The sequence below is a fragment of the Remersonia thermophila genome, chromosome 4 (assembly GCF_042764415.1).
Source record: "Remersonia thermophila strain ATCC 22073 chromosome 4, whole genome shotgun sequence".
NCBI classification, from domain to species: domain Eukaryota; kingdom Fungi; phylum Ascomycota; class Sordariomycetes; order Sordariales; family Chaetomiaceae; genus Remersonia; species Remersonia thermophila.
In genome coordinates, this window is record NC_092220.1 from 1,711,421 (window position 1) to 1,724,764 (window position 13,344).

General features: G+C 47.6%; 2 protein-coding genes across 2 annotated transcripts; one reads left to right on the top strand and one right to left on the bottom strand.

Moving 5' to 3' along the window:
- Window positions 1-1,058: 1,058 nt before the first annotated feature.
- On the top strand, window positions 1,059-3,818 carry VTJ83DRAFT_4626 (uncharacterized protein; the record flags this gene model as incomplete). The annotated part of the gene is made up of 5 exons (XM_071011136.1): window positions 1,059-1,142; window positions 1,213-1,436; window positions 1,501-1,769; window positions 1,827-2,958; window positions 3,023-3,818. 5 exons carry the CDS (start codon window positions 1,059-1,061, stop codon window positions 3,816-3,818), a joined length of 2,505 nt encoding a protein of 834 aa, XP_070866076.1.
- Window positions 3,819-5,671: 1,853 nt separating this feature from the next.
- Window positions 5,672-6,699, bottom strand: VTJ83DRAFT_4627 (uncharacterized protein; the record flags this gene model as incomplete). The annotated part of the gene is made up of 4 exons (XM_071011137.1): window positions 5,672-5,826; window positions 5,894-6,358; window positions 6,419-6,549; window positions 6,614-6,699. The coding sequence occupies 4 exons, from the start codon at window positions 6,697-6,699 to the stop codon at window positions 5,672-5,674; spliced, it is 837 nt and encodes a 278-aa protein (XP_070866077.1).
- Window positions 6,700-13,344: the final 6,645 nt, after the last annotated feature.

Below are 13,344 nucleotides of genomic sequence, written 5' to 3' on the forward strand. Positions count from 1 at the left end.
TCTTGACAGATGCCCAGTTGCTCCATTCTCCGTTCATGACACGACTGAAGTAACGCAGGCGGGCATCTCAGCATCACAAGACGCATCACCGACAACCTGTGGTGTTTTTCTCTCAGATCTGCCAACTATCACTGAATTTTTTATGAGGTGGTCCACGTCCACAGTCCTCCAAGCGAGTAGCATGCCTATCTGAGAGCCGCAACTCCACAAACTCCACAGGGGCTGCAGGGGATGTCCTAGCAGCGTAACGCGGCGCTAGTGTCAAGTGCGCAGCCCTGTACCTATTCCCGGCCCTCTTGTAGAACTGGCAGATGTTCAAGATTGTGATGATTCTACATCAACTCTGGACCTACACTATGGCGAATCTGAGCCCAGAAGGGTTCCCCCCAAACCTTTCCATGCCGGCAACATCAGCCAATAGGTGTCAACGACGCCTCGTACGGGGTTTGGGCGTACGTCCTTCGTGTCGCCGATCGGCTCGGCGACCTGGACTGCCTGTGTTCCCATCAGGGCTTGATCTTACTGGCTGCCTGCTCCCAACCCTGCCGGACTCAGCTCCGGTATCTCGGAACAAGGCTGCGGCAGTGGGTATGACAGGGGCCCAGATGCCAGGGCAGACGGACTTCGGAGTGTTCAGAGATCGGTTCACTGCGGCGCTGGGGCGATGGCGGGACCCAAATGCAGGGGGTGGCCGGTCGGCATGGCGCGCGCATGGCTCCATAGAACGCGTCTTTTACGCCAGGAGGGCAGATCGCCTGAAGATTTCTTAAAAGACTTTTTGCTTGTCCCTCGGTATCATGTGTCACGATGGTTTATTTTATGTTCCCCGTTTGCCCGCCCTGGTGTTCCACCAGGCAACGTCCAACGCTCGAGTTGTCTTCCTCCCCGACCTACTCTAATCTGCCTAGGTACCTCAGGTAGACGCCACGTGCAGCAGAGCGGCTGAGTGTCCCGCTAGAACTTGACGTGGTAATAAACTGAGGCCAGCCTTGGATTTGTGAGCTCCCCTCCTCGGACCAGGGCACGCCGGCGCAACGTATCACCCCTTGTACACCACCATGGCCGGTACGAAAGGGGACGGTTTCCGGGTCGTCATTTCAGGAGCCGGCGTGGCCGGCCTGACGCTGGCCAGCGCGCTCGAGGTGTGTTTGGATTCCACCGCCGGGCTTCGCTCAAATTCGCAATGCTGACAAGATCCCCGATGGGCATCAGAAAGCTGGCGTCGACTATGTCTTACTGGAGCGCCGCGATGAGGTCGCACCGCAAATCGGCGCCTCCATTGGCATCTTTCCTTGCTCGGCGCGAATTCTGGACCAGCTCGGAGCCTGGAAGGAGCTCAAGAAGCTTTGCGAACCTCTTCAGGTGTTCTACAGCCGCGATGGAAAAGGCCAGCTTGTCGCCACTCCCGATCGCAGCCCGCGTTTGATGCAGGCAAGGTGGGTACATACACCAAATTCGTGCCTGTGCCAGTCAGTGCCGGTCTAACTCCCAGGAATCCAGAACCGGGTACGGCTCGGCTTGGGGCGAGCGGCAGAACCTCCTGAAGGGGATATTGGGAAGCATCAAGGACCGCAGCCGGATCCATGTCAACAAAAAGGTCGTTGATGTGAAGCATGATTTCGACGGCGTTACCGTCATCTGCGATGACGGCTCCTCGTACCAGGCCGACCTGCTTGTCGGTGCAGATGGCGCCTACAGCAGGACTCGCCAGAAGATGTGGGAGCTGGCCGAGCCGGAAAAGCCAGAGATCGTCCGCGCCGATAGGGATCGTAAGTCTCGAAACAGCTCCAAGAACCTACTCACCCTCCTTCCTGACAACGTTCCAGGCATGACCGCCGAGCACAACTGCATCTTCGGCATCGCCAAGGGGGTCGATTCCCCAAAGATCAAGGCTGGAGACGTCAACACCACGTACGACGTTGGACGCTGCGCCTTGACTATCGTAGCCGACAAGGGCACGGTCTATTGGTTCAGCCAGGAGCGCCTGGGCCGGAAGCACCGCGTGGGAGACATGCCGCGGTACACCGACGACGACGCACGCGCCTTCGTGGAGCGAAATGGCGATATCGTCATTGTTCCGGGGACGGGCGGCTTGACACTGGCCGAGCTCTGGGCCAAGACCGTCACCTTCCGTCTCGTCCCTATTGAAGAGGCCAAGTTCAGGCTGTGGCACTGGGGCCGCATCGTGTGTGCGGGTGACAGCGTCCACAAAGCCACGCCCAACCTCGGCCTGGGCGGCAACTCGGCCATAGAGACCGCCGCGACCCTTGCCAACGCCATCAAGCGGCTTGCCGATGCCCAGAACGCCACGGGCCGCCGGCCGACGCTCGCCGAGATCGACGCCGAGATGGCTCAGTACCAGCGGGAGCGCGTCGTCCGGGCCATGGGCGTGGTCGACGCGTCCGCTCGCCTGACACGCTTGCAAAACATGCGCGGCCTCAGCGCCAAGTTGTTCGTCAAATTTGTGCGCCCACGCCTGACCGAGTTCCTGCCCGAGACGCTGTCCAACACGATGGTCGGCGCGGCCAAGCTCGATTTCCTCCCTCTCCCCGAGGCCTCGCTCACAGGCACCATGCCGTTCAACCCGACCATGAACGACGGCGTCGGTGGCAGCAAGCTGCACCGCATGCTGATTGCCCTTCCCCTGCTGGTGCTTGCGTTTGTTGCGAGCTCCGTCATGGATGCTACTCCGGTCGGACGCCTGGCCGCAGCCGTCCGCGATGGCGGGGTGATTCCCGCCATCCGCGACCGCGTCCCCATCCTGCGCCACTTCTACCACATCCCGAGCTTCGACGACTTCCTCGCCCTCGTGAACACCTTCTTCTACCCCTCCATTTTCGGCACCGATCCCGACGCTCGCCGGCAGATGATCTCCTTCATCACCGACGGCACCGTCCTCCAGCTGATTTGGCACTTCGAGTCGGCCCGGCGTGCGAGCTTGCTCACCCCGATACAGCTGTAAGCCCCCTCCCTCCGCGTCTACCCATCTCCCGGCTGCTTGCTAACCCACCATGCCTGACAGGCCCAACTTCTTCTCCCTCCTAGGCCAAGTTGTCGGCATTGGTGTCGTCTCTCCCGTGTACTGCTTCCTGTACTACCTCTTCACCCCCGTCGAGAAGTTCGCGGCCATCGACCGACGCCTGACCAACACGCGGGTCAGCTACGCCTCGCTGCCCGCCGTGCTGCTCGCGTACCTCTTGCCGTTCTACGCGGTCTGCTTCTGGCCGAACCTCGTGGGGCGCCAGTGCTGGCTGTTCTTGTGGCAGCTCTACCCCGTGTGGCTTGCGCTTGCGAGATGGGGCATCTCGAAGGTGTTCCTGCAGGAGACCATGGACACGGACAAGATCCAGCGGCCGTTGAAGGATTTGAACGCGATGAAGGTGTATGTGGGAGGTGCAAGTCTGCTCGCGGCGGGCCTGTGGTGGTGGGTGATCCTGGGAGGGATGTCCCAAGCTGGCGGGCTGGGTGCGGTCGTGGCGTCTGTGTGGAACACGTTCGTCCCCCGTGGTTTGCCGAGCGGGTCCGCTGGGTCGCTTGAGAAGTTTGCGTCCGAGTTCCTGAGGTGGGATCAGGTGTTTGCGTTGGGTTCGCATCTGCTCTGGCTCGCGTACTTGTTCTGGGACATGCGCAAGGCGGGGATGCTGCGTGAGGGCTTGCTGAAGACGGTCATCCTTGGCGCGATCCTCGTGCCGCTTGTCGGGCCGGGTGCGACTCTGGGTGTTGGCTGGTTGGTCAGGGAGCAGATTCTGGCGACGAGGAGGCATAAGGATGCGCTGACGCTGGAGTCGGTGGCTCGGCTACATGGGGGCTACTTTTGATGGAACACGGTGGAGAAGTAGCGGTAGAGGAAAGGAGTCAGATGTTGTACGTTAGGAGGTTCCCTCAGTTTCACGTTGTATTTTGTAATATTACTTGAATATAGGCCTATATAGACTTGGGTAAGGATGGGACTGCCACATCAGTTGAGTGAGTAGTCAATGGTGACGTACCTCTGCCTCAACTGGTCCTCTCCCCCCCCCCCCCCCCCCCCCACACACACACACACAAACAAAAAGAATGGTGCTTGGAAAGATGATGGGCAGGGCTGCCTAGGAAAGCATACCGTTGTGCGCTCTCAGGATATCATCGAGATCCTGCCTCACGCTTTCGTGAACTTGGAAGTGGATGGCTCCGTCCTTCTCCACCAGGAAGAACTCCTGGCTTCGCCATGGGTTGAGCGCCACAAAATCGATGTCCTTCAGTCTCTGGGCACGCCGCATGTCAGAGAAGATCTCGCTGAGCTGGGAATAGTTGCGGCGTAATTGTCACGCGTTGTCTCCCCCTTCACAAAGAATGATATATTTGTCGTCGACCCCTAGAGCAACTTGGCAGACAGGCCTGGTTCTATTCGTGATACGATGTATTATGCCGTCGTCAAGCGCGTTGAAGTGAAATTGACTTTTCTCCACATCGCAGATGACCATGGCGTCGCCTTGACCCATGGCTACGGAGATGTTGGGGAGCTGAGTTTCGACTGCTAATATCCTCTGCAGGCACCAGTAGGAATCGTACATCGTATAGATCAGCTCGTTAGATGTCCCCATGAGAATAAAGTATCAGACAGTTGAACTCGCATGGCCGAAGATGAGAACGCAGAGACAGCTTACAGTGTAATTCGCTGCCTTCTAGCACCTTGCTTCTGTAGGCCAAGGCAACACACCCGCCGTCCCGAACTGATGCCCAAGGAAGCCTGTCGACATTGGCCAACAGCTGTTCCAAGGCCAAGGGCATTTTGGATCTAGAAAATTATATATGTGAGACAGCCTGAAGATCAGAGCCAAGCCTTTGTGATGGTACGCGCGATAGGATTACGTCTTGGACATGTAATTATTGCGTCCACAGGAGGTAGCTCCCCGGCTCAGGGCCGAATGCGAAGCAGATGGCACATGCTCGGGACGCCATAGGCTTGTGTGGTCAAGATGACGCTTGGTGGGAGGTGGGCGGGGTCACTTTGGCAGAGTCTTCAGCGATAGAAAGAGCTCTAGATTGTAAATGCTCGCTCTACAGCCAGGATGCATCACCGGCGTTCGAAGAATCAACCTTTCGAGTAATACTTACGTTTTGATCACGGATGGCCTTGAGGGAGTATGCTGACTCATTCAAGAGCCCCTCCTCTCCAGGACGTGCATGAAGCTTAGCTGCAGGCAAACCAACGCGTAGACATTCCAACGTGCAGACGCATGTGCGTCTGACATGCGTCTTAATAGACACCTCACTGGAGCTCCCGTCGGAACAGAATCAGGGGAGGAGGCCAACTCGGTGCTCAGCACAGCAATTTATTGACAGATTGCTCGAGTCATGTTGTTGAACACTTTATTGGATTTAACAAAGGAGATATACCGAGGTATATTATAGGTACTGCAGGGAGGTAGTTACCCGGGTACCGAATGCTGCCCAGCTTGTGAACGTTCGAGAGGATCGTAAACTACCAATTAAACAATTTATACCTTCCACTTCACTTGCTTCTTTAATCTCAATCCAGTCCTCAACTTGGAGACCCGAAAAAAGGAAAAAAGAGGAGAACGAATCCTATGGCATGGTGCGTTTGTCGGTACCTTGGATGGCACCCCGAGCTTTGACTTGATTCAGTTTGTCTCGAGATGCTCAAGACCAAGACTAAAGTTTCTTCTGTCTACATGCCAAGAGCGTTGGCTCCGTGGCCAAACGGGTTGCGGAGCCAAGTGAACCCTTGGCCGTTTGCACTGGGCGCGGGGGGGTGTTCTTGGATTTTTCGCGGGTTTGATGCCTCCAAAACTTTGGCAGCTCGTTCGGCCGTGGGGCAAGGGCCTGCTATACCTGGTCAGAACGGGAGGATTCGCAGCATGGCAGGCGGGATACTTCGGGTAGTACGTGCCGTCGTGTCTTTTCAGCAAGGGCCGAAGCTCAACCTCTGTGGGCACATCCATCTGGACATGGGCTGTACCGTCGCGGTGGACCAGGAAGTACTGGTCCGCTCTCCATGGGTTGAGCGTCACGTACGAGACGTCAGGTCCGCCCTCCTCATTCATCCTCGACAAGAGCTTGTCGAGGTTGCCATACTTGCCTCGCAGGTCCCATGAGACGCCTTGGTCGTGGAGGATCACATACGCACCGTCAACGCCTAGCGCAACGTGCCACACGTTCCGTCTCATCTTGATAAGGGTCTCGACGTCCTTGTCGAGATTGGCGGCGTACACCTTGCCCTTGACTGGATCACAGATGACGACGGTATTTCCTGGGCCCATTGTGACCGAGATGCTCAGTGACCGATTCTCCGATACTATCTTTGCGAGGCGGGCATTGGGTTTGGGGAGCCCGGAGCTGAACGCGCTAGAACGCCCTGTAAATCCAATCTTAGTAGGTGTTGACGAAGACCAAAAAGGTGAAAGACGTGACTTACAGCTCCATTCACCCTCCTCCGCGTCTTTACCTCGGTATGCGAAAGCCGCATATCCATTGACACCGACAACGGCCCAGTGTACTCTGTCCACATTCGTCATACGCTCCGTCAAGAAGGGGGGCATTCTCGAACTATGACATCGCAGGTTGGTCAGCATGGTACGTAGAGTGGGGACTGACATCGGGCTGAACAGACGTTCTAAACTCGGTCCGGGTGCTCAGCAGGTAACTTCCCGGCTCAGGACCGAAGGCAAAGTACACATCACACGTCCGGGAGCCCATGGTCGCCGTCGGTTTGAAGAGTTGATTCGGTCGTGCCTTTTCTTCTTGAAGCTAAGAATGGATACAAAGGCGTACAATCAATGGAAGAGAGAGTTGATGAGCACGTCGGCTTGACGCCGCTCTGTCTTCTGCCTTTATATACGTGTGACAGGATCTATGGGGACTCATACCCCGGTCCTGAACCCCAGCAGTCATTCTGCCTGCTCAGACCGCCATTCTGGGCATCCATCGTGTATATAAGGAGCCTCCAGGAGAGGCACATCAGATAGTTGTTTTCTTCCTTTGAATAACAGCTTCCAACCACTCCTTTCCGTCGTATGCACTCTCACAGGTCCGGGCCATCACAATACGCACAATATGGAACGAGATCTCGCAGGCAGCGGCTATCTGAGTTTTGGTTGTCCCAAGGCTGAGATTCACCTGCACAGCCTTGGTGGGAGGCCATCCGCTAGCCATAGTGGGTAACATGCGAAACCAAGCCTTGCAAATTCGAGGTGCTGACCTCCATGAGAAATGTCTCTTTTATATTACCTGGGCATGCTACTGGACGTTTTACCTGACAATGGGACTGGCGATATGCAGGCTCCGGGCAACCCGATGCTGTACAACGTTGTTAGTTCAGCTGGGCACTCTACGCCGTGCAGCAGAGTGGTTGCAATGCGGCACATAACAGGATGCCACATTCCAAGGCCAGCTGGCCGCAATTCGACGCCGCCACCAGACGAGCCTCGTGTTATGAAACAGTGGCAGGTTCAAATGTGGGAGGCTGGGCACTTAAGGGACCACCAAACCGCCCAACTCCCCTTAGCTTTCTGACCAAGACAGGAAGGGAATCTGGATGCGATTGGCCATTTATGGTATGGCTGAATGATCACCCAACAAGAATAGACACCACCCATCACACAACGTACACAACGATAGCCGCCTAGCTATCTTCGGCCTCATCTTGGCCTCTTTCTGTGCCTCTGCGTCTAGGTCCATCACCAGTTCCTGACCGCTTCGAGAAACCCTCCCAAATCTAAGTCAGTTGTGAGGTTCGCTTTGGTAATTACACTTTTTAGTTTGCTCTGTCTGATAGATAGATGCCTTAGGTGGAGTTATGTAGCAAACAACTTACTCCAAGTAGCTTTTCGCCATGTAACGGTGGACACATTCGTTGGTATATATAAGATGACTACAAGAGTCCTGGCATTGTCCCTTCCAGCCTGTAGTGGCCCCGTGATCAGACCCGCGAGAAAGACGAGGGACAGAGACAGCTTGATCTCCGTAGATGTTGTGATAATACAATAATTCCAAGTACTGAATGTGAGAATGTTAGAGCAAGAGGTGATATGTCAGTTTGGACCTGGTTTTGCATGTGAAGACCGGGTCTCTCTTCGGGGGGCAAGAGTCTAGCTTTATACCTGGTAATGGTAACGTTCCTTGAGAACATGACTTGAATGAATTGCTCTTCCTCGATCCATTCCAAATGTGATTTGAAAGTTGTCGTATGAATCTCAACCTGAGTTTGTGTGACAGGATCTATGGGGACTTATACCCTGGTCCTGAACCCCAGCAGGCATTCTGCCTGCTCAGACCGCTATTCTGGGCATCTATCGTATATATAAGGAGCCTCCAGGAGAGGCACATTAGATAGTTGTTTTCTTCTTTTAAACAATAGCTTCCAACCACTCCTTTCCGCCGTATATACTCTCACAGGTCCGGACCACTACAGTTATAAGCCCGGTACCTTCCTGCTACGTAGAAAAAAACCTCCCCTTCTTGTTATAAGCCCTTAAATTAATCTTTAAAGCGTTTAACTCGTTTATTTTCTCCTCTCTCTCTTAAAACCCGTCGCTAACTATTAAAACACCTTCTTCGGTAAAATAGACTTAGTCCTTAAGGATTATACTCTTAGCGTTGTACGGCTAGAGACCTTCCGCGACTAAGGACGATAGTTCGATTACGTCCGAAACGAAGCTTGTACCTATAGTATATAGCAGATCTGTAGACTAGAAGTAAACGCTAAAATAGTTTTAAAGATCCTTAATAATAACTAAGAGCCGTCTTATATAGACGCCTATTTAGAGGTCTAGCAGCAGCTTAAGATTCAATACCAGCGAAAGCTTCGGGACTAGCAGAATGCTAATCCGGAGGAAAGGGGTTTTAAACCGGAAAAACTAAAAGAACCCTTTAAATCCGATATAGACTACGTATACGAGCAGAACCTCCTTTAATACTTCCTAAAGACCCTGTAAGACGATTCGAACGACTAGAAGAAGGCTTATAACGTAATATATTATCTTATCCTTAACACGGTTCGGAAGGATCTACTTAAAAACGCTTTCAACCTTTTTACGTTAATAAGATAGCTACAGATCTGCTATAACGTCCTATGTATTTTAGAAGCCTAAATTATTTCTATTTAAACGGTAAAGATAAAGACGTCTTATAAAGCTTTCCTTAACATCCTTAATAGAGCCGAAACAGCTATAAACCCTTTTAAATAAATTATAGACTTCCGCTGTAAGTATTATAATATATTTATAAACGGAGTTACTGTTGCAGTAGCAGGTATATATAGTGCACTAGCTGATGGCAGCATCAGCGGATCCGTTTTTACTGTTACAGTTATAAGCCCGGTCCTCTTCTGTTTACGTAGCGGTATATTAATAGTGCTACCTGCACTGTAAAAGTCACATACAATAAGAAGGCTCTGAGTTCGAAACCTGTATTTGCACACCTGATACAAAGGACGTTTTTAGGGTGGCGTCTGATAAATAAACACCCGGGCACCCCTCGGGGGTACGATGGAGGATAGAGATGAAATTTCCTCTGACTCCAAGTCAGGATAAATAAATGTACCAGGGAACTCAGACCTCGACTAATCGCCTCGGTCTGGGGGGTGTATTGCAGTAGCAGGTATATATAGTGTACTAACTAATAGCAGCATCAGCGGATCCGTTTTTGCTGTCACAGTTACTAATATAATCGGTCTCCTAGTTATTATAGCTTTCCTAAATACTATTTAGAAGCGTATTACTTTAGGATAAGCCTATACTAAATATATATTCTTAGCTAACAGAGTTATCCGAAGCGACCCTAAGGAAACTATAAAGGTATATATAGACTAGCTATACCGATTTCTCCTTTAAAACGGAGCCGGGGTATATATCTTACTATATATTTACGTTATTTTTGGAGGATATAAGCAGTTATCTAACTAGTAAGACCTATTAAAACAAAGGTTTAATAAGAAAAATAATAATAACGGTAAAAGTAAGCCTTCTAGGTTAAAGGGTAGCTATAAACGAAGAAAAGGTAGGAATAGTAGTAGAAAAAGCGGTAACCAAAGCTATAACTAGTTTAATAATTAAAATAGGAAAGTAAACCGAACGTTAAAGGTTTATTATAACTGTTTATACAAAATCCTCGAATAATACTATTAGATACCGATCAAATGCTTTAATCTTAAAACTACTATAATTAGCAAAAGTAAGAGAAGCAGTATAATATCCTAGGGCCTACGCTAACGTATCCTTAATAACCTTATAAAGCTTTAATAAACGGACTTTAAAGATAAGTTATAAGCTTAAAGGATAAGACTTCCTAGTCTTAGAATACTACGCCTACTACTAGGACCGGGCAGCGAAGAACCCTTTCCTAATTCGGTTAGAGTTAAATTAAAACTTAATAATATTAAAGACTTTTCGGGGCCTTTCGTTAAAACGGTAATCCCTTACAACCTATAGGCAAAAATTTAACTTCCCCCCGGTATCTATACTATATTTATTACTAACTATTACCCGCTTTATAATTCTATCCTTTTAGATAACTACGGAGCAGTCTATATTATTAACAATAAATTATAATTTAAGCCTAAATCCTAGTACGAAGTCGATAACCTAGACGACTGTATAAAGGCGGGTATAACCTTTTTCCAAATATAAGCTTATAAGCGATAAAGGCTTAGGAATATACTAAACGGTAACAAAGGTCCTAATACTAAGGATCTGATTCTAAAAGATACGGTTTTTATTAACGGGTTCTATATTAATATTATATTAGAGGTAGCTTTTAAACAAGTAGGCCTCTAGTATTACGGGTAGGACGGAACCCTTCGTTACAGCCCTATAAAGTATAATCTAGTAATAAGACAATTAGTCTATAAGTATAATTTAGTATTCTTTAAATATAACGTTTATTCTATTTACTTAAAGATTCCTCCGCTTAAGTATACTATAACTATATCTTTCGCTGCTATTAAAACCCGTTTAGCCGCCCGATCGAAAAAGCTACTTCCTAAAAAAAAAGATACGGAGCGCTTATAATACTTACGTATAGAATATACAGGACCCGAAGTAATATAAAGACTTATCTCTACAGCTAAAAGAGTTCGGTACAAAGTAAATAGTATTCTAAAAAAGGAATATAAAAGTTATATACAGGTATACGCTACTCGAGTTATCTTACGCTAACCCTTTGAGAACTATACTATAAGACCTTTCTAAAGGATTATTTAAGACCTTTTCAAGTTTAATCCTAGGTTTAACGGTTTAAAATAGCTACTTATAATTAAAGACGAGTAGAGTAGAAGAGTAATCGTAAAAACTCTAACAACTAAATCGCTATATACCGTAGCTAAACAAATCAAAGATACTATATTATAGGTTAATATATAGTTTAGCCTTAAAGTCTGTAAAATCCGGTAGGATAACGATACTAGTATTATTAGTATTAAAGGATATACGGATTATAAGGTCTGGATTTAAAACCTAGGGATCGATCTTAAACTTACCCTAACTTATACCTCGGAGGCTAACAGAGGATCTAAGCGTATAGGACGTAAAATTATCGAAAGAGAGCTTACTATACTTCTCGGAGCCCGCTTACCTCGTAACCTATAACCAAAAGCTATAAAAGCGGCTGCCTAGCTAATTAATATTACGCCTTTATAGTATAACGACTAGAAATTACTAAACGAGAAACTATACTCGTAGTTTTAGTAATACTTCCGTTAATACTAACCCGAGTTTATAGATAATTATATACGAGATCTAAAGCCTTACCTTAATAACCTATATATATACGGATGCCGGGTATACCTATTCAATAAACGACAAAAAGCGAATACTTACCGGAAGCTGTTTAAAACAACTAAGAAAACCTATATTAGATACCTAGTTAAATACTAGGCAACTAATATCTACCGGATTTAGGTTCCTTAGCTTAAAAGGGTTATTATTATACGGAATATAATCTTCAATAAAAAACTCTTTTACAAACCTAGTAAGGAATATATATCCCTACAACCGTTCTAAATTATAAGGGATATTATAGAGTTATTTAAATCCAATACAGGGTACCGGGACGCTAGTATAGTAAAAGAGCCTAACGATATTAACCCTAAAAGTCTAGAATACTTAATATCTTCTAAAAGGCTAGAGACGAGTTTTAACCGGCTAAAGGGTTAGGATTTAGGGGTAGGAGTATAGGTAAAGAGTATACTTCCCGCGGATACCTTTACTAAGCTATTAAAAGCAGGATCGCCTATAACTAAACTCCCGACCCTAAAGCTATTTATTAGTCCTCTATCGCTTTATATAGGACTTAACGGGGTTATAAATATTAAACCTTATACTAATAATACTTATCGTAAAGGTATAATAGTTAAAGACTAGTATTCTATTAACAGGACTATAAAGCTTAGTACGCCCCTATTAGGCCCCTACAATAATAATACTATAGGACTCCTTATAGTTAAAGAGGAGCCTTTATAGCCGGCAAACGGTATTTATAAACTGTTATAAAGCGTTTATTATACTATAAATACTATAATAAAACAATAAACTATAAAAAAATAAGACTTTAATTTAGCCTGTATTAAACGTAAGTACGTTAAGAAGGTATATAGGCCTGCCGTATATTAGAGCAGACAGTAGAAAGGTTAAAGGCCTAAGGGTAAAGACAATAACGATAAGTATAGACTTATCGGATTCGTATTCAGGATATATCGAAACGATAGTATATATCTGTTAAATTAAAGATACTAGAAAAGCTTTTATACAACCTTTTTCCTAGACAATCCTATTTATAAGGGTAACAGCCTTTAAACTTATACTATCTACTACGTAGTAGCAGCAGCCGTAAATCAAAGGTCTATAAAACGCTTAGGTACTGCTCTTAAAATACCGAGAATATATTTCTTAGAACTAACTAATACTAAGGTACCTTAGCGCTTTCGAGATATCGAGAACTATAAATTTTAATACCTATTCCTAAAAGCTTACAATAAAGAGATTAGAAATCTCGTTAACCGGAAGACTTAGCGTATTATCTATCGCGTAAAGGTTAAAGGACGTCCTTTGCCTTTTAAATAGATATTTATATATAAGTTCGACGAGTATAGTTATATCGAGAAAGCAAAGGTATACATTTATATTAAAGGCGATCTACAACGCTAAAGTATCTTTAAAACGACCTACGCTACTACCCTTGCCGCTTATATATTTCGCTTTATAATAGCAATCGCTATATACTTTAACTTTAAAGTCTACTAGTTCGATATTAAACAGGTATTTTTAAATACCTTCCTAAAAGCGCCGGTATATTATAAGCTCCCGGAAAGATATAAGCAGCCAGAGAAGTATATTTAACTTCTATAGG